This window comes from Fusarium proliferatum (genome assembly GCF_900067095.1).
Source record: "Fusarium proliferatum ET1 genome assembly, contig: FPRO_scaffold018, whole genome shotgun sequence".
Lineage (NCBI taxonomy): Eukaryota > Fungi > Ascomycota > Sordariomycetes > Hypocreales > Nectriaceae > Fusarium > Fusarium proliferatum.
The window spans coordinates 418,610-443,976 of NW_022194807.1; the positions used below are offsets into that span (position 1 = coordinate 418,610).

Here is a 25,367-nt window from a genome sequence, read left to right on the forward strand (position 1 = left end):
TGTAAACAGAACAAGCGACAGATTTATAGCTAAGTGACATATCAAATCATTGCCTCCATCAGAAGGAAACTTGAGGCGGTCAAGAACGAGCACTGCCCATGATTTATGGCCTTTCTTGCCGCTTCAACTTGTTCTGCAGGTAACATTCCCAAACTGCCAGGGGAAAGATATCTTCAACCCTCTTGTTTGGTCTGGTTCGTTGTGAGCAGTCTCGGCCGAGTGTGGCTTGCATTATCACATGCTACGCTATTGCTTGTATCAACAACAAGCAATTGTTTCGACAGGGATGTAGAACCTCACCGCCATATTTCACGTGGCTACGTATGTTGCTATTGGCCAACATCTACTGTAACACTTAGGGGACGTATATTCAGGGTCTCGGAGCCGGCAGCCATGTTCTTCAGCCGCAATATGGTCAACATGCTCAGAGTTTGAGCCATGTCATGTAAGCTACAACTGTTGGCCTGAAGAACCAGAAGGACTTGGTCGCTACAACATGATGAACAAGTATGAACCAATACCAACGGAGAGGAGCTTCTCCATGTTTGTTACCATCCAATTTATATGCGTTGATATGATGAACAACCCTCATTGCGGGGGGCTACTGTAGAGATTTCCTCCTCATCTCACTTCCAACGATCTGCTACCAGTGTCAGAGTCCGCCAGCCTTATCTGGCGGCCAAATATATCATGCTAATCCCGGTGGCTAAGCGCCGAGTGAGCGACAAGACGGGGGCAGATGCATATTGTGTGCTGGGGTCCCTGACTGTTGGGATACATCTGGTCCCAAGGATGTCAGTTGAGTATAAGAACCCGAGACTTGAGCTTCGCTGTCTTGGTGTAGATGCTTGTTGCGCAGAGAGCAATCAACATCAAAGAATCACAAACTTGCACAGTCCATCTCTGCCTTCGTTGGCGGATCCTCACCAACACACAATGCCAAGCCATGAATTGACCCCTCAATCGTCGGCAGCTTCATCTCCATGCTCGTCTTCTACCTTTTTCTGCAATGTCGACGAGGAATTAGCCGAACAGTCATCTAATGACATGGTCACTATGCCGTCATGTTTTGAACACTTCCTCCGGAAAGCTTCAGTTCTTGATATGGTTCAGAACGTTGAGCTTTTGGAAGCAATCTCGATTTGCCTTCAGCTACTCGAAACTGCCATTCACCCTCTCCGAGAACTTCAACGGGCCCTTGGCATCAAACCGGTGGAAATTCCTGAGAAGTACAGCACCCAGATAGTCTCCGGTACCAAGGAATACATCGCACACCTAGAGCAAGAAATCGTCGAAAGCTTTGAACTTGATATCGATATCATTTGCGTCCTGCCCAAAGGGTTTGCCGATCGGTTTGGAACTCAAGCTCCTTTGATTTATCACATGATATTTGACGAAGACAGACTATTGGTGACGATGAGGAAGCTGCGGATGCATTGCCAAGACTCTGAGCACGTGCAGTGGTTGCCGGTGACCCTTCGGTATGCTGCTGCCACCATGTATGTAATGTTTTTCGATTGTTGCAACGAATTAGTTAGTCCACGAGACTGGAGGTATCAGAAGTACTTGGGCTCTTCTTGCAATAAGCTTCTAAAAGCTCCATTGTAATATAAGATTTAATGATCATCGTGGAGGCTTTTAGTAGAAGCTTGTACTGTGCGGAATCCCGTTGTTGTTTGTTCCTGCGTTAGGTGCCCCAAGTTTATTCTTACGGCTTGCAATTCCTCCCAGAGGTGCATGAGGCGTTTGGCCCCGTAAGAGCTACCGCCTCTATCGGAGAGTGGTCCAAGAATGATAACCACAGGATTAAATCAAGGGAGAACGAACCATCATATAATGGATAACAGGCTTTTGACGACCAGAAAACGCTCATCTGCGGCCATTCGTTAGGAACTAAGATCCTGAAGAGATTATTACCCCGAACACTACAGTCACGTGTTGAATCAGCCTTCCTATGTGCCTCGCCGAGTCATCATTCACAAGTTTATGATTCAGTCAGACTTGAAAGTGGCTGTGAGGAGGCGCAGCGGGCAAGGCAGACTTCTGTCGTTGTCAAGAAGTATTTAAATCGCCGGCCGTTGTCCAGAAGCTTAGAATGTAATTCCATTCCTTATTGCATCGAAAACACAGAGAGCCAATATCGGAACATCCAACAGTTGTCGCGCAGCATCGTGGTTCTGCTTCCCGAGTACGACCTCCGCACATCCCCCAACCGGCAAGTACAAATCAACAGAAACTTGAGATGGCCCAGTGTCCAGCAGGAGGCCTACAATTCGGCAAGGCGACCTGGCAGGCGCTCCGCTGAAGACACCGCAGAGGCTCATTAATTGGACACCATCGCTACCAGATGTCGAGACACCGAGCGATTTGCAAAGCAGTCGAAAAAAACATTTCTGTGTAAGGATGGCCCACCCAAACATTGCGATGATCGTCGTGCTAATTCTGTTGGTGTCATTCTTTTTTCTGGCCTGCCTCCCAGGAACATCCTCGACATTGCTGTTGGGAAGACTTTTGACTTCGTCTCCAACCCTTCCGTGATGCGTTATCTGCATGGCCCGCAGCAAGGCATCGTCAGCAACGTGCCCCACCCAGCTCCAACACCCCGGCACCACCAATTCAGCCCTAGACCTGTAGTCACAGAGGATAGGTTGCAGTGGATGGCACAGTGCGAGTCCTCCCCAATAGAGAGACAAGGTTCGCATAGATGGAACATTTCCCGGATGGTCCGCTCTGACAGGCGGCACCAGCCATCCTTGCTTTCCGACAGGGACCAGACACGCCGCTAACAGAAGTCGGTAGAATTGGTTCACCCCGCGCTCGACAGGGGATCCCCGCCAATCTCCCGGCCGCCCCTGACTTTGTCTCAAAGAGGAGCAAGACATGCAAGCACACAGCAATTGGGATGAGGCTGATTGGAATAGCCGAGGGCCCGCTTTAATTGATTTACGCCCCCAGAGCCAGGCTTTGCTCCGTTTTTTCTTTTCTTCTTCCTCCTCCCAAGGCCTCTTAACCGAGCGAAGGACATCAGCTAGCCTCAAATGCCTCTGCCGCTCACCCCACCTGGCTAAGAGGCCCTCTGGAATGGCCGCGGACCATCTGCACAAGCCTGTACTCTTCATGGTACTGGGGTACCTTGCTTGCATGGACTCATGGACGCCCGTCGCCTTCACACTAAATCTTAGTCATTGGAAAGTATGGGCCAGTCCGGGCTGCGGCTGCAGATCCTTTGGTTCCATGCCAGAGCCTTATTGCCTCTTCCCTCTTGCACTTGATGCCTGGATTCCTCAGGTCGGACCAGAGCTGTCCATTCCCACCTTCGCGCTGAGTTTCCCGTCACCAAGCCCAGCCCTCACCGTGAGCAGACATATATTTGCCTTGCCAGCATCTTGCCTCAAGAGTGAGCAAGAACGTATAATCGATCTCAACTTTCCCTGGTTCTTGCAGTCTTTCATCACGCCAACAAATTTTGGGAAGCTTTGTGTTTGATACCTTCATTTCAGCATGCCTCACTCTCAGCATGAAGAAGATGCATCCGCAGCGGTGGACGGTGCTCCCATACCGGTGACGCTTGTTACCGACTCTCTGGAGAAGCCTTCCCTCGACGATCGCGACTATCGAGTCATTCGTCTTGGCAATGAGCTCGAGGCTCTCCTGGTGCATGACCCCGAGACCGATAAGGCCAGCGCTGCCTTGGATGTCAATGTGGGAAGTTTCAGCGACGAGTCTGATATCCCCGGGATGGCTCATGCGGTTGAACATGCAAGTGCCCTAACTCGACATCGGTGATGTCGCACAAACAGACGGTGCACTAACATTTCTGCTTGTCCACAGCTTCTTTTCATGGGCACCAAGAAATTCCCAATTGAGAACGAATACGCCGAATACCTCTCCGCCAATTCAGGAAGCTCAAATGCTTACACTGGGCCAACATCGACGAACTATTTTTTCGAGATTTCTGCCAAGCCGGACAATGACCAGGATCCTTCAGATACCAACCCTTCTCCTCTGCGCGAGGCTCTGGATCGATTCGCTCAGTTCTTTATCGAACCGCTCTTTCTACCCGAGACCCTGGACCGAGAGCTGAAAGCTGTTGATTCAGAGAATAAAAAGAACCGTCAGATTGACATATGTAGGACTATTCAGCTAGTGAAGTCTCTTTCCAACCCCAACCACCCGTTCTCTCACTTCCCAACCGGCAATTTTAAGGTTCTCAAGACACTTCCTGAGGCACGTGGAATTAATGTGAGGGACAAGTTTATCGAGTTCCACGCCACACACTATTCAGCAAACCGCATGAAGCTGGTTGTTCTGGGTAGAGAACCGCTTGACGTGCTTCAGAAATGGGTCGCCGAGTTGTTCTCTCCTATCGTCAACAAAAAACTTCCACCAAACCGGTGGCCAGGCGAACTTCCTTTCAGGGAAACCGATCTCGGTATGCAGTGTTTCGCGAAGCCCGTCATGGACTTGAGAGAGCTTAACCTGTATTTTCCCTTCATCGATGAGGAGTTTATGTTTGCTACTCAACCTAGCCGATATATCAGTCATCTCATCGGGCATGAAGGCCCTGGAAGTATCATGTCATGTATCAAGTCCAAGGGTTGGGTAGATGGTCTTATTGCCGGCGCCTATCCTGTTTGCCCTGGCACTCCTGGTATCTTCCGCGTACAGGTTCGCTTGACGAAAGAAGGTCTTAAGAACTACCCTGAAATCGTCAAGATATTTTTCCAGTACATCACTCTCCTGCGTGAGAGCCCACCCGAGGAGTGGAGATTTCAAGAGCTGAAGGAATTGAATGATGTCGAATTCAAGCTCAAGCAGAAGACGCCCGCCGTGAAATTCACCAGCCAAATCAGCTCGGTAATGCAAAAGCCTCTTCCTCGGGAACAGTTACTCAGTGAAAACGGCCGTCTCCGAGAATTTGCTCTTGATGAGATCGAAAAAGCCCTTGCCACGATTCGCCCGGATAACTTCCGCATGGTCATTGTATCGCGCGAGTACCCTGGCAATTGGAACCAGAAGGAAAAGTGGTACGGAATTGAATATCGACACGAAAAGATCCCCGAAGATCTCATGGAGGAATGCAAGAAAGCGTTTGCTATCTCTCCCGAAGATCGACTACCTGCCCTTCGCCTGCCTCACAAGAACAAGTTTATTCCTACTAATCTCGAGGTCGAGAGGAAGAAGGTTGGTAAGCCGGCCCCGAACCCCAGGATTATCCGCAATGATGGCATTGCCAGGACCTGGTGGAAGAAAGACGATACCTTTTGGGTTCCTCGCGCCAATGTTGTTGTCAGCCTGAAGACACCACTTATATATGCTTCAGCAGAAAACAACGCCATGGCTGAACTGTTCTCGAACCTCGTCCGTGATGCACTCGGAGAGTACTGGTACGACGCGGAGCTGGCTGGCTTGCAGTACAACGTCGATCTCGGTTCGCGTGATGTGTTCCTGGACGTCAGCAGCTATAATGATACGCTGCTTGTGGTCTTGAAACAGGTCGTCACCACAATGCGAGACCTGGATATCAAGGAAGATCGATTTGAGATTGTCAGGGAGCGCTTGATCCGAGGATGCAGAAACTGGCAGCTGCAACCACCTTACAAGCAGATTAGCAGATATACCGATTGGCTCAATGCCCCCGAACGGGACTTCATGGTGGAGGAGCTCGCAGCAGAGCTTCCAAGTGTCACATTGGAAAGTGTCAGGCTTTTCCAGAAACAGATGCTTGGCCTGGTTTTCATCGAAGTGTACGTACATGGCAACATGTACAAGGAGGAAGCTCTCAAAGCAACCGATATGGTCGAGTCCATCCTGAAACCACGGGTTTTGCCAAAAACTCAGTGGCCTGTCCTGCGGTCACTCATTCTGACAGAAGGTTCCAACTACGTTTTCAGAAAGACTCTCAAGGACCCTGCCAACGTTAACCATTGCGTCGAGACTTGGTTTTATGTCGGTAGCCGAGAAAATCACGACATCCGGGTCAAGACCCTCCTTTTGGACCAGATACTCCATGAGCCAGCGTTTGATCAGCTCCGGACTAAGGAGCAACTCGGTTACGTCGTATGGAGCGGAGCTCAATGCTTCTCCACGACTTGTGGTTTCTCCTTCCGCATCCAGAGTGAAATGACACCAGAGTTTGTCGACTCGCGTATCGAGGCCTTCCTCATGAGATATGCAGACACTCTGGAGACGATGACTCAGAAAGAATTCGAAGGTCACAAGAAAAGTCTGGTCGCCTCGTGTCTAGATAAGCTCATCACACTGAATCAGGAGTCTCAACTGCATTGGACTGAGATAAACAGCGAAAAATATGATTTCGAGATTCGTAAGTCAAAAAAATACCCAGTTCAATATTGTAAATATACTAATCATTGGTAGGCCAACACGATGCCGCCCGAATTCGACAGCTAACCAAGGCTGAAATTGTGGATTTCTTCAACCAGCATCTCAACCCTTCTTCCACGCAGAGGGCTCGGTTATCGATTCATCTTAAGGCTCAAGACAAGGCCGAAGGGGTCGATAAGCGACAGGAAGAGGCTCAGAAGCAGGCCGATAAGGAGCCCTCCTCTGGAGATGCTGTAAAGATGGCCGAGGAAATCACTGATGTCAGGCTTTACAAGGCTGGTCTTACTCCCAGTTCAGGGGTCATACCTGTCAAAGACGTAAGCGACTTTGAGCATTGGTATGTGCCGCTTAGGGCTTGGATTACGAACACAAAGTATCGGCTCCGTGGTGCTTTTTCCCGGCTTAGGTAGAGCCGATGGTGGGAATGTCGTTCCTTTCTACACGCAGGCTAAATCTCTTTAGAATGAACAATATATGACAACCATGGCTGAACCTGACGTATCCATACTCGTTTTTTAACAGGCAGCGCCACTGTTTGTAATCTCTACCTAGGCATCACAATGCGAAAAGTCCCTATGAGCATAAGGAGGTGTCAGATAACGTTATTGTCCGGAGTACTTCCGGGCTGCCCACTTGAATGTCGATCGAGGTTCTCCAGATATGGTGTTGTTTTAGATATATCTTTGATGTGTAATTGATTCGTTTCCTTCTACTTATCGGAATCGAAAGAGATGAGAAGGTGAAAGCATGCTCTTCAGAGAACAACATTCGAGCATAAAAGCGTAGAGGCGCTGGAGAAGCAAACTGAATGAGCGCACTATGTGTTGCTGACCATGGAGTTTTTATTTTATTTTTTTATCTTTTAAGCACATCACTTCTAAAGGAAGCGATAATGGACATCAACAGGCTTTGTGGGACGGAGTTAAAATACTTCAGTCAACATGACACGGGTGCACTAAAATGACAGGCGTATATCCGACAACTATGGGGATGAATGCGACCTATAAGGTTAACCTTTAGGCTGCAAACACAGGTAACAAATAAGAACACGGTATCTTTTGCCTCAATATCAGCTTTTACCCAGAAGCTTTCACGATGACCATTACATCTTGCTGCAAGCCCTAGGGCATTGCAAGGTGAGGAGATCAAGAGGTATATAAAGGGATATAACCTCGGGTTTGCATCTCTGCACCCCAACCACAGCACAACTCCACAAACAACATGTCCGCTACTCCAGCAATCCGAACAGTTGTCGGTGGCGACTCGACGAGCCAGGAGGCTCAAGACTACATCCACAGATTCCGCATCTTATTCACTGCTCTCACGCATGCAAGCAAACGTCAGATCAGAAAGCAGGCTAGCTTTGAAGACCTTAAGGAAGCCGAGCTTCACTCTCTTACAAGAGCTCACTTTGAGCTTCAAGATGTTCACGGCATGGTTTGTGCCAAGCTGGCCCTCTTCGGTTGCGAAGCGTTCAAGGCAGTTAATGACCTAAGCGCTCGTCATGTCATAAAGTTTGCTCGCCATGAGGCCGAGGCGCTGAGAGAGCTGACGGAGAAGGAGGACGAGCAAAATGAACACATTGTGGCGCTGAAGAACAATGTCGACGGGGTGGTAGAGCTCGTGACTCTGTGGATTGATGCGGCAAACTGAGGAAGGCCGGCGTACGATGATTGGAAAGCTGATGATTAGAGTTGTCGAATGACTCCAAGAAGGATCATGTGCGTGGTGGAAAGGTTAAACTGTCGAAGGTTCTGTTGACTGAGTCATCCGGGCTGGTTGGAAAAGTTAAATTGTCGATACTTTTGCTGAGGTGAGTCACATCCGCGCGACTGGAAGCTTCGATAGCTGAGAGAATACAAGCTGATCAAGTTCATAAGATTAATACACAATGATTTTTTTAAACACGATGGTATATCCGACAACAGCTCGAGTTCGAGCATTAATGCATGGCCTATCACTCGCCAGGGTCTTATAAAAGCTTCAAAGACTAATTGCCCTTAGTACGGTGTAGAAAGACGTGAGTAGGGCATCACGTCTCTCACCAATTGCAATCAGCTCATCTTGATCGACTGCAAGTGTGACATGGAACTTGAACGATGGCAAAGCGCGCGAAAATTGGTGAAATTTTGCGTCAAGGCCAATTGGCATGGCTTGTCCATGAGAGATCACATCGCGACACGTGGCTGATCTTTGTTTTGCTTCAACTTACTGCGATTGGCAGGAACTATCGGACAAAGAATGGAACCAATAGACCTGATTGTCTGATACGATGTTGGTTGAACAGGGATGTCCTCTTTAACAGCTGAGATCGACGCTGTGTCAACCACAAGGGCCAATGAGAAGAACACTGTGAGTGGTGCGGGTTTATTGCATGCTGTCTATCGCTGAGGTAGGGAATGTGTACGCCCCAAAGACAATACCGGAATGTGGAGTACCCTGGCTGCGAAATAAGCTTAACAGCTACAGAGTACTGCTGCACAATGCGATCGCTAGTCATTTAGCATTCGTTCCTTACCCATGGTGTCTAGGCGGAATGATGGCTAGGGTTCCGATGAGCTAATGACCCCACCTCCAAGTTCCCCCACAAAAGTGCATTATCATCAGAGTACTCAGAAGAACACCGTCTTCTGACTACCAGTACAGGGTGCATAACCATTTAGATCGCCACTCCTCAGTCAACTTGGTTGTCCGTTCACCAGTTGGCTATGTGGCGAGGAACAATAAAGTGGTGACTGTCATCGGGACGTAAGAGGCCAGCCTATCATGATCACGGGTACTTATTCTCTGGCCATCCATTGTGAGGCGGCATTGAAGGCGAGTTCTGTTCCCATTTTATTTGCGAAACGGCACTGGCATTAATAACCAACGATATCATCCGTGTGGTAGTGGTGCCGCTTAACTTTACGTATGTGATGACGCCGGTTCTAGTCGTGAGCATGATACACACAGCCATTGCTTCTTCCTGTATTACATTATTCATGTCTCCTGGTTCACCATCTAACTAACCCTACAGTAACCCTTCGCCATTTTAACCGCACTGCTGGCCACCTTCTATGAGCCTAACTACATGGAAACTTGGGTCTTTCCTAACTTCACCGACAGAAGCCAAGCATAAATTACACACAGGAGAGAAAACAACATCAACGGAATCTAGACCTCGACGCTAAATATGTTCAGTGTCCATGGGGATTCCCACCTTATACTTGTAATTCTCGTTCCAAGTCTTGATAGTAAGAGGCATCGACGAGGAGACATTGAAGATAGAGGTTTCAATGTTACCATGTATCAGGTTCTTCTAGATCACCATGTTACGCGTCTTAATGAAAGTATTTAGTTTATATATGACCAGTGTTCCTCAGTTTCATGGACTATGTGCTTTGGTTTGAAGTAAGAAATATACATAAGAATCGGGCTAGTCTTAGCGAACGGCTGTGAATAGCGCGGCAGGTCGCTCCCAAGCCGCTTGTAGTGGTGGCATAATGAAAGGCAATAGCTAGTCTGGAGTATATCTTTCTGAGAGTAGCCCAAGCAACCCCAAGCGGATTTACTAATGGCCGCCAAAGTCATTGTCTAGTAGTGACCAGCTTTGGGCGTCGTACGAGGGATGAGTCATGTCACCTGAAAAGTCGTCCGGAGCTGACTCCATGGGGATCCCCATGGCCATTGACATGTTGGTCACCAACAGACGGTTGTCTTGCGGTGTTCGGAGATAATGATCAACATGAGTCGGGTTAAAGCCTCCCAAGACCACGCTACAGTCGGCCATGTTGAAGGGCTGCGGCCCGCCTTGATTCAGGTTAAAAGTTTGATCTGGTGGCATACCCCATGGCGGCTGTTGGTGGGTCTGGGAATTAGTTGGCATCTGATGTGTCTGCAAGTATTGTTCTGGTCGAGATTGGTCGTGCAAGGATAAATCAGGTGGTTCGTCAAATGATATCGGCGCCGTACCAGGACAAAAAGTCGTTTGGTCACGTAACGAATGCTTGCCGTCACCTATTCCATTTCCACTTGCAAATGAGCTTGAAAAATGTTGAGCAAAGTTTTCCAGGGTGTGGAGCCAACTAGAAGTAAGTGGCCAGACCTCTTTCTGTTCCGCTAGGATAACCAGGCTCCGTCTAAACATAAAATACCCCTTTTTCTGAGTATTGGCATCTAGTTTAATAGAGAAATCAATACTCAACGTGTAACCAGTGGGAACAGCAGCAGAACTGACCTTTAGAATAGCGCCAGATGTGTATAGAAGCATGACCACATATGTAGACACAAAGAGTAGCCATTAGCCCACCAAGACGTTCTTTTGTGAAACGCCCGATAAATTGAGCATGAACTAGGTCGTAAAGACGACAAACATTGTTGAAAAGATCGCCTTCTATTCCTTTGAAGAATTCTGGCTTCTGGAGGTATAGCGATCGATTCGGAACACTATAGAAAATGAGCTTGTATCGGGGGTATTGGTGGTCTAATCATACTGCTCTAGGTACAGACAACGAAGAACAATGTTGCAAAGGCGCGGGATCATCGTCACCTCGAGGTATGCCTGAAACGTAAGTCTTAAGTCATATTACAACGGGGGACGTACCAGATCCTGGCCCTTGGTTTTGTGTTCTCTGAGTCTGGCTTCGCTCCACTTATGGGCCGGAGGCAAACTCATTTCCCAATAATCAAGCTTTTTCAGGACTTTGGCGAACTCGCTCTCTGGGCCCCACGGATAAGAATTAGAAAGATGGTTGACTTTATGCCGTTTGACAATGCCCCAGAAGCCATACGCTTGAATCAACGACTCAAAAAGGGACCGATTCTCGTTGACCAAATCTGGGTTCTTGATAGCGGACCGAGTTCCTTCAAAAGCGGCCCGTGAAGGAGGTTCTCGCCCATTCGCAAAATCATCTTCATCACAAGGAAGAAGAGTGGTAATATCCGAAGCAACAAGAGAAACAGGCGAGGAAAGGCGTGATTGTAGCTGATTCTGGTTATGTAACATCCACTGGGGCGTCCTTTAGCCAATCTGGGTCCTAACAGTTCTTAACACAATAACGTACCAGAGTCCTGCGCGCGGATTCGCGAAGAATGATGGTATCGGGCGTAGGGTTCGAAGTCTCATAAGCATAAGTCTGTTCCAAATGCAGGTTGAGTGTAGATGCAATTTGAAGAGCGAGGCACATACTCATCTGTCAAGTCAGTAATGAGGCGGGTTTTCAGGTCTTCCACACGTACATGGCTCTCATCTCTGAGTCCATTCCCTTCTTGTGCGATGCTAAGAAGTAAAAAAGCCTGGCAGTTCTCTAGTGTATTCTTTGTCGGATATATCTCGCCGAGTGCAAGATTTGTCGCCCGCTCTATGAAGAACCTGGATGCCTTTATGCCGGATCCATACCGCGCCGAAAGGGGAGGGCTCAAACGAGCTGAAATGCTAAGAATGCCGACAACAAGAAAAGCGCTCACTGATGAGTGGTCATCGAGTAGACACTGGAGGAACTGCTTCTTGTGAATGAAACACAGTTGAAAGGAATGTCGCGTAAACTGGTTCACGCCATCAATAATTTCTGGCAGTGGTGGGAGTTGTTCCCATCCATTGCTATGTGTTTCTGAAGTTGTGGCACTTGCGTTTAGAATTTGTTGTCCCGTCTTACCTAGGCCCGGTAGAGTTGTCATTTTATCTTTTTTACGACTCCGTGGCTGTCGGTGTTTGCGATCAACATCCTGTCGACCTCGCGGTTCAAACGCACTATTATACAGAACTTCAGGGGAAGATTCAGAGACGTGATCAAGGAGCTTACCATGTGCCTGCCTCGCCTGCATCCGCACAGGCCCGACAAGGAGGCTGGCAATCATTGTGTATACATTTGGACCTCTTACGCCGGCATCTATGACATGGTATCAGTAAATAATAATATCGCATAGTAGATGGTTTCACGCACCGCTTGCAAGCCTTTTTACCTCGCCGTTGAATCAATGGAGCTGACATCTCCATATTCTCCCAAATCTGAGGTAGCCGTCAAGCAGAAAACCAAGTACGGCAGCCACAACTCCAGAAAGTCGAGGTACTGGTGCTATAGCAAGAGCTACAGAAAGAACTTTGACGGCAGCCTCGCGACCAAATGGACCACATAAGGTATGCTGTAGATGCTAGGGCGACACCGTTACGTGCCGGGCCGGGTTCCGTATCCCAATGGAACCAGCCTGAACTTGTGTCGCACGTGCTGGATAAGTTCTAGTGTCGAATTGGTTGCTGTCGATTTGATACGGACTCACGGACAGAGAGAACGGGAGCGGGAGAGGGAGCCCAGCTGAAGGGTAACAACTAAGATAACCTTGGATCCGTGGCAAAGCTTGCTTAACAATACTCAGTATTGTGACTGCCCACCACACCGTGATCCGTTCCACCGTTCAAAGAAAGGCGAAGAGGTTACACCAACAGTAATACTCCGATCTGCGACTGCGCCCTACTGACGGATAGGAGAGGGGAAGACAGCCGTACTTCTAATGCGTATTGTAAGATGCAAACAACGGCGCAACAGAGAATAGGACGAGGATATGATCTGATGAAGCTGAGTAGATAGTCGCAATGACAACGCCGCCCCAGTTGTAACTGGGAGCAGAATGATCTGATATGGCTGAGGATAGACGACGCCAATATGGCTTGTGAGCCTAGAACGGAAGCCGCTCGCTCGATAGCCTCCAAATACAGATCCTGAGCATGAAAGTGAACAACAACACGACAGATAGTTAGCCTAAGTCAAAAGTATATAAAATGAGGTAATGTGAGCAGGCGGGTACGAGGCTTTATGATCAGGATTGGTGCAATACGAGACAACTCGAGTTGAGGCACGTTCCCGCGAGGGTTTGTGACTGCGAAGTGTTTACCAGTATCTTAACCTAGGATGGCGAAGAAGTAGGCCAGGTTATCGAGCTGAAAATGTTTAATATAAAGTGAGGGAGAGAAAAGATAAAAATGCCAATAGTACCCGCCTGATTTCTTTGTGAAATCGGTGCTTGATGCTGTCACTGGAGCCTTATCTTGGTAAGACGGGTTTCCTGAGCCAAAAGCAAACACGGAGGGGAAGGTTTTGAAGACCCTGCCCCCAGACTTTTAAGTCATCGAGGAGCAGCGAGTGGAAATTTCTCGGTTGCAGCCCGTTTTAATTGGGTATTTTGAACGCCTCCTGAGGAAACTATCACGTGCAGTGTCAGCCTTTCCCTGCAAACATCAATCTGGCTTGTCCTATCAGGAGGCTGGTAGGGCGAAGGAGTGACCGCAAGTACTTGCTCAGATACCCTTGTCGATGTTGCCTGGAAAGTGTGTCATCTTTGCTTATGCTAACACAAAGCAGCTGATTGTTAATCCCGCAACGAAGCGCGGTCTCATAGAGAGAAAGCCGCTTCCAATATTACCGTAAGTGACTCCTAAACTAGAAAAGGTATTGGAGAATCGCATAGAATGAAGAAAGTAATATGATAACTTGTAACGTTCTTAACCTGCGAAACTCTTACGGATGTCCCACCTGCAAAGAGTTGTATACTCGAAGTGAAAGGATTGATCTACCTTTCATAAACCTTGTATCAGAAATTGAAAATATTACGTAAAATTCATTGCATCATAGTCTTTGACAAACACCTTCATCCGTTGTACGTGTAACTTGCGCGAGATCTGAGCACGACGGCGTAGGTTTGCCGTTCTGCCTGACTCTTGGCGCTTTGCGTACCTGATAGGAGGACGGACGGGCGGATGAGTTGTTAATTAGGTTCTTATATTTTCAGACGGCTTGCAATTATAGGTGCTCATGAATGAGGTTCTCATATTGCAAAAATGGGGAAGTGTGGGCATCAGTAAAGAATGGTCTGGTTTGTCCTTCATGTACGTATGGAGCTCAATCGATGTCATTCAATCAGCGCGACAGCGAGAACAGAACAACGCCAGTTTGAGACCATTCTTCAATCAGAGATGGAGCATGCCAATCACCATCGCCGGCCCTTGACTGTTATTTGTATAGCTACATGGAATCACCATAGCTCTAGACGAATTAGCCTGCATCTAGTAGGGAAACAGAGGTCCTTTCCTTTGTCGTTTCGTGTCAGCCTACCAGTTTCACCCCTTGATTCGCTTCAGCTACCTCGCTGTTAAAATTAGCCAACCCCACTTTCTGATTATGCACCAGATCTGTCGCCCCCTCTAAGATAACAATGATCATGTGACTTCGCTGCTGTTTCGCGTTTATATTTAATTAGCAGCACCCTTTTCGTACCCCGCTACACGCAACGGTTAAATCGACAAACTTCAAAAAGACTGTGCTCCCCACTTCACCATTGAGTGCGATCACTAACACCTCCTTGGCATTTTAAATCTTCCGTCGCTGGTGCGGATGTTAAGATTTTTCGATCGTTCGACATATTTTTATTCTGTATCCCTCATCTGTATTCCTTATCAAAAACCTAACCGTCGTCTCCAAGGGTCTCTACCAAAGATACTCAAATCCTAGGTTATTCTCATAAGAGCACACTTTTCTCGAAAAAACCAGATAACTTGGTAGACATGTCAGCTTCGCAGTCCTCTAGATCTTCGACTTCAACGTTGTGTAAGGGTAACGGCACTTCGGAGGCGCCCGTTGTAGCCCCCGCGAAAACGGCATCCACAGCGCATCTACCGACCCGCAGAGAACTCGCTCTACGATATCTTTCAGCAAGACGCCGGCACATCGCTCTTTGTGATACCCATTTGCTGGACAGATTTACACGCTCAGCTGCTCGGCGCGAGATGGGAGGAACTGCCGCCATGCGATACACCTCAACCGTCAGGGGCCCCAGGCACGCCACCATCGCGAGGACATTTGAGTCCATCGAACACCATCATCAGCCTTAGCAACGCGCTCACGCAGATTCTCCTACCCAAACCATTGCGTTCTATTCTATCCTCAAATGCTGTCAAGTCAGTTCTCAACACGCTGTGGCCTACACCTTTCAACAAGCCACAGTATCTTCCCGAACTCCATCTATATTTTGGTGGCTTCGTTTATCATGATGCTGTACACGCGCAGCTTATGTGGAATTACCCAACTGAGGACGCAAAGTCTTCAAAATCTTCATTCGAATCACTTTCAACGGAAACCGCTGAGTCTTCCAACATCTCAAAGCAATCGTCTCCCAAGTACAGCCCTGCCAACCTACCTATGATCTGTTACATTGGCAAGACTCAATTAGCCTCCATCCGAAACGACCTTTTTCGCGCCCCTTCTGGACCTGGACGAACAGATAACGAACCCGTGGCTCGCCTCCAGGAGCTGCGGGCTCGTATGCTCGTACCCTCAAATTCCGATCACGATGCTCATTTCGTGGGCATCTTTCTAGGGATGTCGCAGAAGTACTTCTACCCTGCCCCATCTGACGAAAACAAAGCCAAACACAAATCACGCATTTCATCACTACAAGGCATTCCACCAAGCCCCAACTTCCACGACATGAAGTTGAAAATTATGACTCACGACATTGATACATCCGAGTTTATTGTCTACACTGGTTACATCACAAAGGAGTTCTTGGAGAAGTTTCACAATCCCTTCAAGGCTCCAGCTAATGATGACGACGCTATGGTTTCTGGTCTCAAGATTGAGTACACAAGAGTTCCTATCTGGCCGATTCTGGGACTCAGAGAGAGACTTGGCAAAGCTCTAGGCCAAGAGATTGTCGGAACCTTCGATCCAGATAAGATGGAGACCTGGGAGGAAGACCCTGAGAAGCCACGTGGCGAGAAGCGCGAGCGCGCATCCTCACTGAGCCCGTCAGAAGATACTGAGGAGGAACCAGAAATCATTTCAAAGAAACGGTGCCTGAGCGAGGGCACGCCTGTGGGCGTGGTGATGTGAAAGCAAACTACATGCAATGTATGATATGAAACTGAGATGGGATGGGTATACCTACGGTTTGAGTTTGAGGGCAACAGGACTTTTTCTTTATACAAAATACATTTGACTGGCTGGAATGACTTCGAGATTCCATCAAGACTCACTCTGATTCTGCCTCACAGGCACGCATGACAAGGGTAACGGCGTTGAGTTCATGCCAATGAGGACTATCCGGTTGCTAAAGGTAGCACGTTGAATATGTGGAGGACCGTCCGGTGTTCCAGTAGTCATCAAGTGCGACTCACTTCACTTGCTATTGAATACAACGGGAAGGTTCATATCAGCACCAGCATTCACGACAATTACGAGCTATGTTTCTCATGGCTATATTGGAAAGGGAAACTTCTTCTACCGAGCTAGATTGCATAATGTACCAGGGGTCCGCTCCCCTACGATCTTCTAGTGATGGAGAGAGCCTGGACCTTCTAGATCACATGGTGACGCTGGCCAAGAGTTTCTAACGATCCTGTAAATGAGCGTTGCCGATTATCGACATTTCTCTGACACGTGTCGCCCTCCTCTTCTCACGTACTTAGGTACTATACTGTAACCTCTCTCTGGCTTTCTATCTCTGTGCTCCGTTTTTCTTTTGGCAATACCACGGCTGTGTTTATGATGGTACTTGGGCAACCCCAGGCCACGGTAGACCCAGCCTACGAAGGATCTGCCATCAATCAGCAGACCCTACAGAAAATGAGCAAGGCCATGAACCAGGTCATGCGAGCTATACTTCCTGTTTGGAAGACAGCACCTATCACCATTCTCCACAGGGAGAGCGGGATCCCGCCAGTCGACCAACTGCTCGAAGAAAATCGCTGGACGAGGCTCATCCTCTGGCGAGCCGAACGCGCCCGCCTACCCAGCCTACATACCACGACCTCATCAAGCGAAGATACCAAAGACAGACGGAAAACGTCTTCAGGACGCGTCTTCGACGCGCAGACGAGCTGCTTGCACCATGCCCGCGGCCGAAGCTCATACAGCGATGCTTCTGACAAGAAGAAATAGCACCACTACAGACTGCATCTAAGGAGAAAACAACTAGTGCCTTTCTCTACTGGCTTCCATCGTGTTTAAAAACATCATTGTGTATTAGTCTTATGAACTTGATCAGCTTGTATTCTCTCAGCTATCGAAGCAAAAGTATCGACACTTTAACTTTTCCAGCCAGCCCAGATGACTCAGTCAACAGAACCTTCGACAGTTTAACCTTTCCGCCACGCACATGATCCTTCTTGGAGTCATTCGACAACTCTAATCATCGACTTTCCGATCATCGTACGTCGGCCTTCCTCAGTTTGCCGCATCAATCCACAGAGTCACGAACTCCACCATCCAGTTGACACTGTTCTTCGACGCCACGATGTCTTCATCTTTCTCGTCCTCCTTCTTCGCCAGCTCTTCCAACACATCGGCCTCATGGCGAGCAAAATCCATAACGCGACGAGTGCCTAGGTCGTCGATAGCTGCCTTGAACGCCTCGCAACCGAAGAAGGCCACCTTGGCACAAACTATGCCTGGAACAGTCTTAAGCTTGAAGTGGGCTCTGGTGAAAGATCGAAGCTCGGCTTCCTTAAGGTCTTCAAAGCTAGCCTGCTTTCTGATCTGACGTTTGCTTGCATGCGTGAGAGCAGTGAATAAGATGCGGAATCTGTGGATGTAGTCTTGAGCCTCCTGGCTCGTCGAGTCGCCACCGACAACTGTTCGGATTGCTGGAGTAGCGGACATGTTGTTTGTGGAGTTGTGCTGTGGTTGGGGTGCAGAGATGCAAACCCGAGGTTATATCCCTTTATATACCTCTTGATCTCTTCACCTTGCAATGCCCTAGGGCTTGCAGCAAGATGTAATGGTCATCGTGAAAGCTTCTGGGTAAAAGCTTATTATTGAGGCAAAAAATACCGTGTTCTTATTTGTTACCTGTGTTTGCAGCCTAAAGGTTAACCTTATAGGCCGCATTCATCCCCATGGTCTCTACTGGCTTCAGTCACTCGGCCCGCTCACTTTGGTGGTATACTCGGATGGTTCTCTGTCCTCGGAAGGGGCTGCCAGCAACGGCTTCACCATTCATTAGAACAATGTCCCAATCTTTATCGGATGGGGTCGCCTTGGGCCCGCTCAGGTTTTCGATGCTGAAGCTATCGGGGCGTTAGAGGGCCTGAAGGCTGCCCTAAATCTGCGAGAAGTAGCAACACAGAATATTTACATATGCCTGGACAACCTGGCAGCCGCCACGTGCTTATGAGGCACACCCTCTGACTCCTCTCAAGACGTCTTTCTCGAGTTTCAGGCTCTGAAGACGTCACACGGAGCCATCCAGGTCCGTTGAATACCAGGAGATACCAGGACACTCCGACATCCCTGGCAACGAAGAGGGCGATAAGCTGGCAAAAGCGGCATCATCGCTCCCTGAGCCTGAAGGCGCTCAACCGACGCTGGCTTACTTACAAAGATTCGCAAGACAGAAATCGAAAGAAACATTCGAAGCATAGTGGCCAACCTCCGCTCCTAAGCAATACAAGCGACTCAATCTCAAGGCGACCACAAGCTGTCCGCCGGGGCTCTCGCTCCCATGTGCAGCCTTGCACCATCTTCTCGCAGCGAGGTCCCTCCATTGACTCATCAAACATCACAGACGATCTAACAAACATAAGCATCCAAGAGTCAAGGCCTATGTCTGAGCTAGATACAGCTAGAAATGAGAGATTATGGAAACCCTCCTTTCTGTTGTAAAGCTCGATCATGTCTAGAAGGACCTGACAACTCAGACGACGTTCATCGATGACAAGCCTCTGGGGCTTCACTGAAGAGTGAGGATATCGTTAAACATAAAAAAACGTGGAAGAAATGAACAAATGAATCACTTTCAGCCAGCCAACAAGTACTACAAATGCTTCTCATCGTGTTCGCCGTTATCGAAGATGGTATCTCTGCCATGTCCTATTTATTACTGTCAAAAGACGAGTTCCTTGACTTCCAAGCGGGGAGTTGCTCAAACAAGACTGCATTTCCCATAAATACCCCTCTGCTACATATCACCGAGGACCATATATTAGATGCACGATATTGGTTCTATTCGTTATCATCCTTATGAAATACACGCAAGCCTCATGAGCCCTCCTGCCGTTCTTTGAATGCTACACCGTCGGCTGCAACCTAAAAGCGACCTGGGACATGGCACTGTCAAGATGAGCTCGAGGCCCCGCTAAAGTAGTAATCGAGTGATTATTGTGTTCTGTAGGTCAAGGCTGCGGGTGTGCGAGAAAAAGCGCGCTTGGGACAGGATAGGGATATCTTGGCACAGGGGATTTGGGGCTCGACAGCTACGAGCGGCTCTCTGATGGTCTCGGGGTCAATTTGCGTAGGGCCATGTCCGATCATGTCCACTTGAAGCCCAAGTCCACCGAGTAGCAAAACTCCTCCTTCGTTGATGGAAAGCTGATTCTTGAGCAGGCAATGTTATCGTGGTGCCCAAAGCAGGCATCGTCGACGGCAATCTGCATTTTCGAATGATCGTGTACCGCACCGATCGCATTGACCAATTCCTCAAGCCCTTCTGCCATATCCATGGTGACTATACCCCGGGCCAGTGTGTTGTCTGAGCTAATCCAGTACGCCGCACACTTCTTTTACGGTCTTTGCGGTCTGCCCTGGTCCCTTGAAGCTTTTATCCACTCCGGGGAGTGGTAGAGATACGAGAACAGGCACCATGACAGGTTTTGGTTTGACCACTTGAATCGGCAGACAGCGGACTCGACGGTCAGTGTTGGATTGTCTCTGCTTGTGTATGCGGCGGTGGTTCAAATGACAGTCAGCATCGCTCCTTCTAGGAGCGATTGTATCCGTGGACCGCAGGCTTGATCATCTTCGTTCGTGTACATGGCAGCAGGTTAGGTGGCAGTCCAAACGGCGAGAGGCATTACCAGGTCTTGTCGGTGGCCTCAAGGCCCTGCTTCGCATCAATTTCGGAGTAGGACGGTTCGTTTGCGGTTCGGGGCTTGGAGTACGTGGGGGATTGGTCTCTGGAACTGCCAGTCGGGAAAGCGCAGCGCGACGCGTCGCCCATCACACCGGTGTTTGGCGTGCTGGTCGGCAAACGAGAGACCCAGCGCAGGATGGAAAGGCTATGAGGTGGAAGAAGCGTCGTCGTCGAAGAAGGCGTTGCAGAATATGCAGTTCTCGGCAAATCGGAAAGGTACGGCGAAATGGTGGATGTTCTTTTGAAGAATGAGTCGGTCGCATGAGATCGGCTTCGATACGGAGGGAACGCCGTGGCCGAAGGTGCACATCGGCTAGGTAATGAGGTTCTGCAAAGTGGAAGATGCTCCTGTACAACGTTGGATGGCCACCCAAGATCACACGTTCCCCCCGAGCGGCCAGTCTTCATCGCTGGACCATCTCATCCAAAGAGGCATGGCTGCAAGGGCAGAGGGAGCTTCAGGGCGGCACTTACAGTACTCTTCAGCAAGGAAAATAGTTTCGCCCGACAGCGAGTTCGCAATGCAGAACATATCTTCCTTGCTCAGAGGTGTCATCTTCGTCCCCTCGTCAAGCCAGCGGCCGGGACCGGACTGGCCATCTGGCTTCGGCCAATATGGCTTTGACCGACCTCCACGTCATATGTTCCTCAATCGCCACGATGTCCTTCTCAAAATAGAGGACCCAATTGTCGGCGAGCTTGCACAAGGCCGGGATGCCATGCTCTTGTCATAGAACTCTTCCACCACAGGCGTCTTGGAGTATAGGTAACCGGGGAGTCGGTCAATGTTGGGTTTCGGCAGAGTGGCTCGTCGACGATCATGGGTAGAGTGACGCAAGGGCTATCTGGACCTGCATCGTATATTAGACTGATTGTCGATTCATGATAAGGTCGACCTTGATCTAAGGTGGGATTAGGAGGTCACCGGTCCTCCTGTTTGACTGTTGATGGACATGGCCTGGCCTCCAACGACGCGTCGCTCATCTACAGCAGAGAGCACGCGAAACACGCAGCAGTAAGTCATTTTTCGGGCGTTTTGGAGCTGTATCATCCACACTGGAGAAGGTAAGAATACAGACTGGAGTGAAAATTGGTGGTAATGTACTAGTGGGAGATACCTCATTTTTGAGATCCTTTCACAAGCACAGGGGGAGACACGGTAGTTATCTATTACAAGCTCCCCATTCCGAATCTTCTCTGATTGATATCAGCATTGCGAATTTGTAGCAAAGGTGATGCTTGGCTGAGTGTCGAGTGTCGAGACAAGAAAGATGAATGGCCGGAAGGCGAGCGCGATACCTGCGGCCAATTTCCATAGCTTGGACCAACTGAGGATGGAATCTGTGCTGTAGTTCGAGAATTTTGGAAGCGGCTGAGGCGTGGAGTGGTCTCCTTGGGGTGCTTCGTCAGGGTGCATAGGGCCACCGCGATCTCGCAATCGCTTCCTCGACGATAAATGCATGCTGGCCGCGGTCGAAAGCGATGGTGAAAGAGGCCATGGGTGATGATGTCTGACTTTCTGTCGCTTGTACCCCTGAGGAAGCTGCCTGGGCGGGGCTCATGATCTAAGCCGTCGGGATGGGATGAAAGCCAGTCTCCGACATCGCTATCTCTCGAACACATTCTGTGCACTCAACATAACGAAGCCATTAGGTGGTTGTATGCGAGAAGTTTATCAGCTTCTCCGTGCCTCAAGATGATGGTGAATGATTTTGGGTGGAATTTTTCGGGCCTCTTATCTTCATCTCCTGCACTTACGCCGACAGTCACAGTCATCACACAGCCACGGCACAGCCACTACTCAAAACCACATTGCCTCTCAGCCTCTAATCCAGTGAGGCCCGGCCGCTTCTTGAGCGTGAATGGTCTCGCCAACAAGAGGTTCTAATCAATGTTTATCTTGCCTCATTCTTCATGTTATTTTATGATCATCATAATGTCAACCAAGCTTACGATGGCGGCAAAATACAAACGAGGCCATGCCAAGTCGAAGAATTTATTGCGGCAATAGGTTTTAAGAAAGATAAAAATATATAAGAATAATTACGAAGTTCAGCGCTAGGGCAACATGCGTCATAAAGAATGTTTGACTTGCTAAATGTTTTTCTCCTGGCACCCCGCCAGCTATTGCTTGTTGTTTTGGATGCAGAAAAAATGTCACCTGAAGAAACAGGTCTATAGGATACGCAGGCAAGAATCATGGTGTTGAGGTGATGTTGATGCTTACAACCCCGCTTGGTGCGTGCGCCTTACGTGTTCTGCATCGGACGCGTAGCGCGATGTATGCCCAGATGCTGCGCACGTGTCGCCAGCCATCACGTGCTAAGCTGGCTGCTACCAGTAAACTCTTTGTTGGGCTTGACGCCCAGTTAGTTACCGGGTCAAGACAAACGACACGAAATAAATCATTGACGCCTAAATCAATAAAGCCTCCATCCCGCTCGATCTATATCATCACAACCAAGCACTTTTAAAATCTGCCTGGGGGTTCTATGTTTCTTCTGCTTCCATGATGCTGTCCCCCCGAGATCTTCTGGTTGTGAGGAAGCCTGGAGTTTCTCGGTAACTGGCGGCACTGATCGGGAGTTTCGAATGATCCTGGAAATGAGGGTCGTCAATTATCGCCATGCTTTTTAACACGTGTCGCCCTCCTCTCCTCGCATACATGACTGCGCTGTGAGTATGATTTTGCTGTAAAGTGGCAGCTCTGTGCTGAACTCTGATTGAAGTTGTTTGATCCTGGATTGCTTACAACGCGCGGTAACATACATGAGGACGACAATCGGCAAGGAGAGCATTCACAATCGACATCGGATAACAGCAGCTCACTCGGGTGTCATCTCTGAACAACGTGTCAAATAATGGTCGATTCATTCAGCCTGCGCGAAAGAAGATAAGAAGAAAATGGAAACACAAAGAGAAAGGGGGGACAGATCTTTCCGCAGCATATTGTGAACTTCCAGACAAGTCAAGCAGTCAGTCAACTAGTGTTCTTATGGTCTAACCACCTTATGAATTGATCAAAAATCTTGTCGAGGTCATCCTGCTGTAGGTTCTTTGGGGGACTGTGATTCGACACCAACAGGCAAGCAACAGCATAGATAACCTGTGCCCTAGAATCATCACGCACAACACCATAATCCTGCTTCTCCAATTCGAAACGGCGCTTAAATTGCAAAGCGGCAATGACCTGCCCACGTGATTTAAACATCGTTTCCTTTGTCTTCTCAAAGGGAAACGGCTGGATGTTTAGTTCTTTTTGGTAGCATGTCATCCGATCATGGATTTCAAACTGAGGCGACAGGGGTAGTGACAGAAGTGATTCGATTTCCGAAATGGCCCATTTCAGTCCGTCCTCGAGTTGTTTCCTCGTAAAGGCCTCCGAGATGCATTTAATACATGGCTCAGGCAGCGTCTTGTCATTAATAGCCTTATATTCCTTTGCACGAAATAAAAGGTAACAGACTCGTAATGTAGTAGTGTGTTGAGCGATACTATAGCCGGGGAGATCTTTCACGTTTTCCAACGCAATGGATGTCAGGTTCCGACACGTGGCGGCTCTGACGTGTTCACATTTGTGCAAACTCAAGTCATCCGCTGTATGATCCTCCTTTTGTTTGACAGGAGTTTCAGTACCGGATCGCTCCAGATCGTGCGTCTCTCCAATTTCGTATTTGCCTTTCAAGGATAGTGGAGTTTTGGGTTGGACATATAGACCAGGTACTGCCCTTTTCTCATTACACATGATGTAAATATTGAAGGGTAACCTTGTTGGGTTCTCCGTTTTCCTTTCGTTCTCCAAAGCTCGGCACCCCGAAGCCCTGTACCACTTGAAGATGAGTTGGATGGCTGCGCCTCCAGGCTTGTGTTGCGGCCGGTCTGCAGCGTCTGACTTGATTCTTGATGCTAAATTCAGGATGCTGGCAGCACCATTCGTGGCATTGCCTCGACGGACGCAGATTAGATCGTAGAGAAAGCTTAAAACCTCATCAAGACAAACGTCGGATGGGAATGTATAGCCAAGACGACCGGAACCTCGTGCAGCGAATATCAGTGCGTAGCCGTCAAGTTTCTTGTCATGCTCCTCACAGTCTTCCAGTGAACCCTTCCGGAAGTACATGTAAATGTTGCCAACTCTCGAAACCATTTCAGAGGATTTCGGAACCATAGAAGTGAAGAATGCGCCAAGATGTGTCTCGAAGGGAGTGATAGACTCGAACAGCGCCTGATTAACATCTTCAACGTCATCCTCATTATTCCAGATTATGTCAATGCGGAGCTTGCTTCCAGGAGTCACCTGAATATCATGCGGTGCATGCGGTAATGGTTGCTTGACCTGGCCGGCGCTGTCGATTTCGGTTGTGACTCTCATGACAGAAAAAAGGTGGCATTGAGTAGGAGACTGGAGGTGATGATGCACTGGCAAAGGCGGGAAGATAATCTGTATTTGAAGGCTGAGGCTTCAGGTGATGGGCTACAAGTATGAGTGCAAGAACAGACAGGGGTAAGGATTGCGCTTCTCTCCCCGTCCAAGACCCTGACCCCGAATCATGGCTTATCTCCTTGGGGCGACTTCCTTACCTCTGGCTCTTTGCGGTACGAGAGTCAGCAGATTTAGCAAAAGCAAACACAAGGTTTCCAGCATGTCGTATTCTTAGTTTGCCAGATTCGGTGGGTCCCTCATGCCAACGATCGTCAGGTCCGTCGGCAATTATTTTATCGACCTCTAAATCCCTTTCAATTCGGCCTAACAGGCATGCCAAGGCGCGTGGGTACAAATCATTAGAAGCCAGGATGAAGAAGATGTTAGATGTCGCCCCTTGCAAAGCAATGCATCCCCAATTGCTCAATCATATTAGAAAGCTGGTGGACCTTGATACTGACCTCTCATTGCTGATCCTAGGTTCGCTAGGTCGCGTCCTTTCGCGTAAAAAGCGCGTAAAGTCGTGCACTCTTTACGCTAAAGATCGCAAGATTCCAATATTAAACCTCATGCATGAATGATCTTTTGTAAGCTGATTTGTCATAGCGTTGCCCTGAGCAGAGGGGAGATCCTCGAGGTATTTAGTCGCTTAATTACAAGTCTTAACAACTTCTTACCCTATACGTTTTCTTCTTCCTTGCAATCGACGGACAGGCACCTTCCT

General features: G+C 48.7%; 10 protein-coding genes across 10 annotated transcripts, besides 2 other annotated features; 6 read left to right on the forward strand and 4 right to left on the reverse strand.

Moving 5' to 3' along the window:
- Nucleotides 1-936: 936 nt before the first annotated feature.
- FPRO_14778 (uncharacterized protein) lies at nt 937-2,327 on the forward strand (the record flags this gene model as incomplete). The annotated part of the gene is made up of 2 exons (XM_031225044.1): nt 937-1,499; nt 2,168-2,327. The coding sequence occupies 2 exons, from the start codon at nt 937-939 to the stop codon at nt 2,325-2,327; spliced, it is 723 nt and encodes a 240-aa protein (XP_031090243.1).
- A 1,174-nt stretch (nt 2,328-3,501) lies between these two features.
- On the forward strand, nt 3,502-6,755 carry FPRO_14777 (uncharacterized protein; the record flags this gene model as incomplete). The annotated part of the gene is made up of 3 exons (XM_031225045.1): nt 3,502-3,750; nt 3,832-6,325; nt 6,379-6,755. The coding sequence occupies 3 exons, from the start codon at nt 3,502-3,504 to the stop codon at nt 6,753-6,755; spliced, it is 3,120 nt and encodes a 1,039-aa protein (XP_031090244.1).
- Nucleotides 6,756-7,566: 811 nt separating this feature from the next.
- FPRO_14776 (uncharacterized protein) lies at nt 7,567-7,998 on the forward strand (the record flags this gene model as incomplete). The annotated part of the gene is made up of 1 exon (XM_031225046.1): nt 7,567-7,998. One exon carries the CDS (start codon nt 7,567-7,569, stop codon nt 7,996-7,998), a length of 432 nt encoding a protein of 143 aa, XP_031090245.1.
- A 1,897-nt stretch (nt 7,999-9,895) lies between these two features.
- FPRO_14775 (uncharacterized protein) lies at nt 9,896-12,000 on the reverse strand (the record flags this gene model as incomplete). Its single annotated transcript, XM_031225048.1, has 6 exons — nt 9,896-10,500; nt 10,562-10,770; nt 10,818-10,885; nt 10,928-11,332; nt 11,388-11,516; nt 11,563-12,000. The coding sequence occupies 6 exons, from the start codon at nt 11,998-12,000 to the stop codon at nt 9,896-9,898; spliced, it is 1,854 nt and encodes a 617-aa protein (XP_031090246.1).
- A 2,878-nt stretch (nt 12,001-14,878) lies between these two features.
- On the forward strand, nt 14,879-16,205 carry FPRO_14774 (uncharacterized protein; the record flags this gene model as incomplete). The annotated part of the gene is made up of 2 exons (XM_031225049.1): nt 14,879-14,927; nt 15,001-16,205. 2 exons carry the CDS (start codon nt 14,879-14,881, stop codon nt 16,203-16,205), a joined length of 1,254 nt encoding a protein of 417 aa, XP_031090247.1.
- Nucleotides 16,206-16,859: 654 nt separating this feature from the next.
- Nucleotides 16,860-17,252, forward strand: FPRO_14773 (uncharacterized protein; the record flags this gene model as incomplete). Its single annotated transcript, XM_031225050.1, has 1 exon — nt 16,860-17,252. The coding sequence occupies one exon, from the start codon at nt 16,860-16,862 to the stop codon at nt 17,250-17,252; it is 393 nt and encodes a 130-aa protein (XP_031090248.1).
- Nucleotides 17,253-17,537: 285 nt separating this feature from the next.
- Nucleotides 17,538-17,972, reverse strand: FPRO_14772 (uncharacterized protein; the record flags this gene model as incomplete). Its single annotated transcript, XM_031225051.1, has 1 exon — nt 17,538-17,972. The coding sequence occupies one exon, from the start codon at nt 17,970-17,972 to the stop codon at nt 17,538-17,540; it is 435 nt and encodes a 144-aa protein (XP_031090249.1).
- Nucleotides 17,973-20,160: 2,188 nt separating this feature from the next.
- Nucleotides 20,161-20,628, reverse strand: FPRO_14771 (uncharacterized protein; the record flags this gene model as incomplete). Its single annotated transcript, XM_031225052.1, has 1 exon — nt 20,161-20,628. One exon carries the CDS (start codon nt 20,626-20,628, stop codon nt 20,161-20,163), a length of 468 nt encoding a protein of 155 aa, XP_031090250.1.
- A 572-nt stretch (nt 20,629-21,200) lies between these two features.
- Nucleotides 21,201-21,276: a sequence feature (Short protein (FPRO_14770, CZR49753.1) was converted to a misc_feature.).
- A 62-nt stretch (nt 21,277-21,338) lies between these two features.
- Nucleotides 21,339-21,343: a sequence feature (Short protein (FPRO_14770, CZR49753.1) was converted to a misc_feature.).
- Nucleotides 21,344-22,846: 1,503 nt separating this feature from the next.
- FPRO_14769 (uncharacterized protein) lies at nt 22,847-23,082 on the forward strand (the record flags this gene model as incomplete). Its single annotated transcript, XM_031225053.1, has 2 exons — nt 22,847-22,896; nt 22,950-23,082. The coding sequence occupies 2 exons, from the start codon at nt 22,847-22,849 to the stop codon at nt 23,080-23,082; spliced, it is 183 nt and encodes a 60-aa protein (XP_031090251.1).
- A 118-nt stretch (nt 23,083-23,200) lies between these two features.
- FPRO_14768 (uncharacterized protein) lies at nt 23,201-24,592 on the reverse strand (the record flags this gene model as incomplete). Its single annotated transcript, XM_031225054.1, has 1 exon — nt 23,201-24,592. The coding sequence occupies one exon, from the start codon at nt 24,590-24,592 to the stop codon at nt 23,201-23,203; it is 1,392 nt and encodes a 463-aa protein (XP_031090252.1).
- Nucleotides 24,593-25,367: the final 775 nt, after the last annotated feature.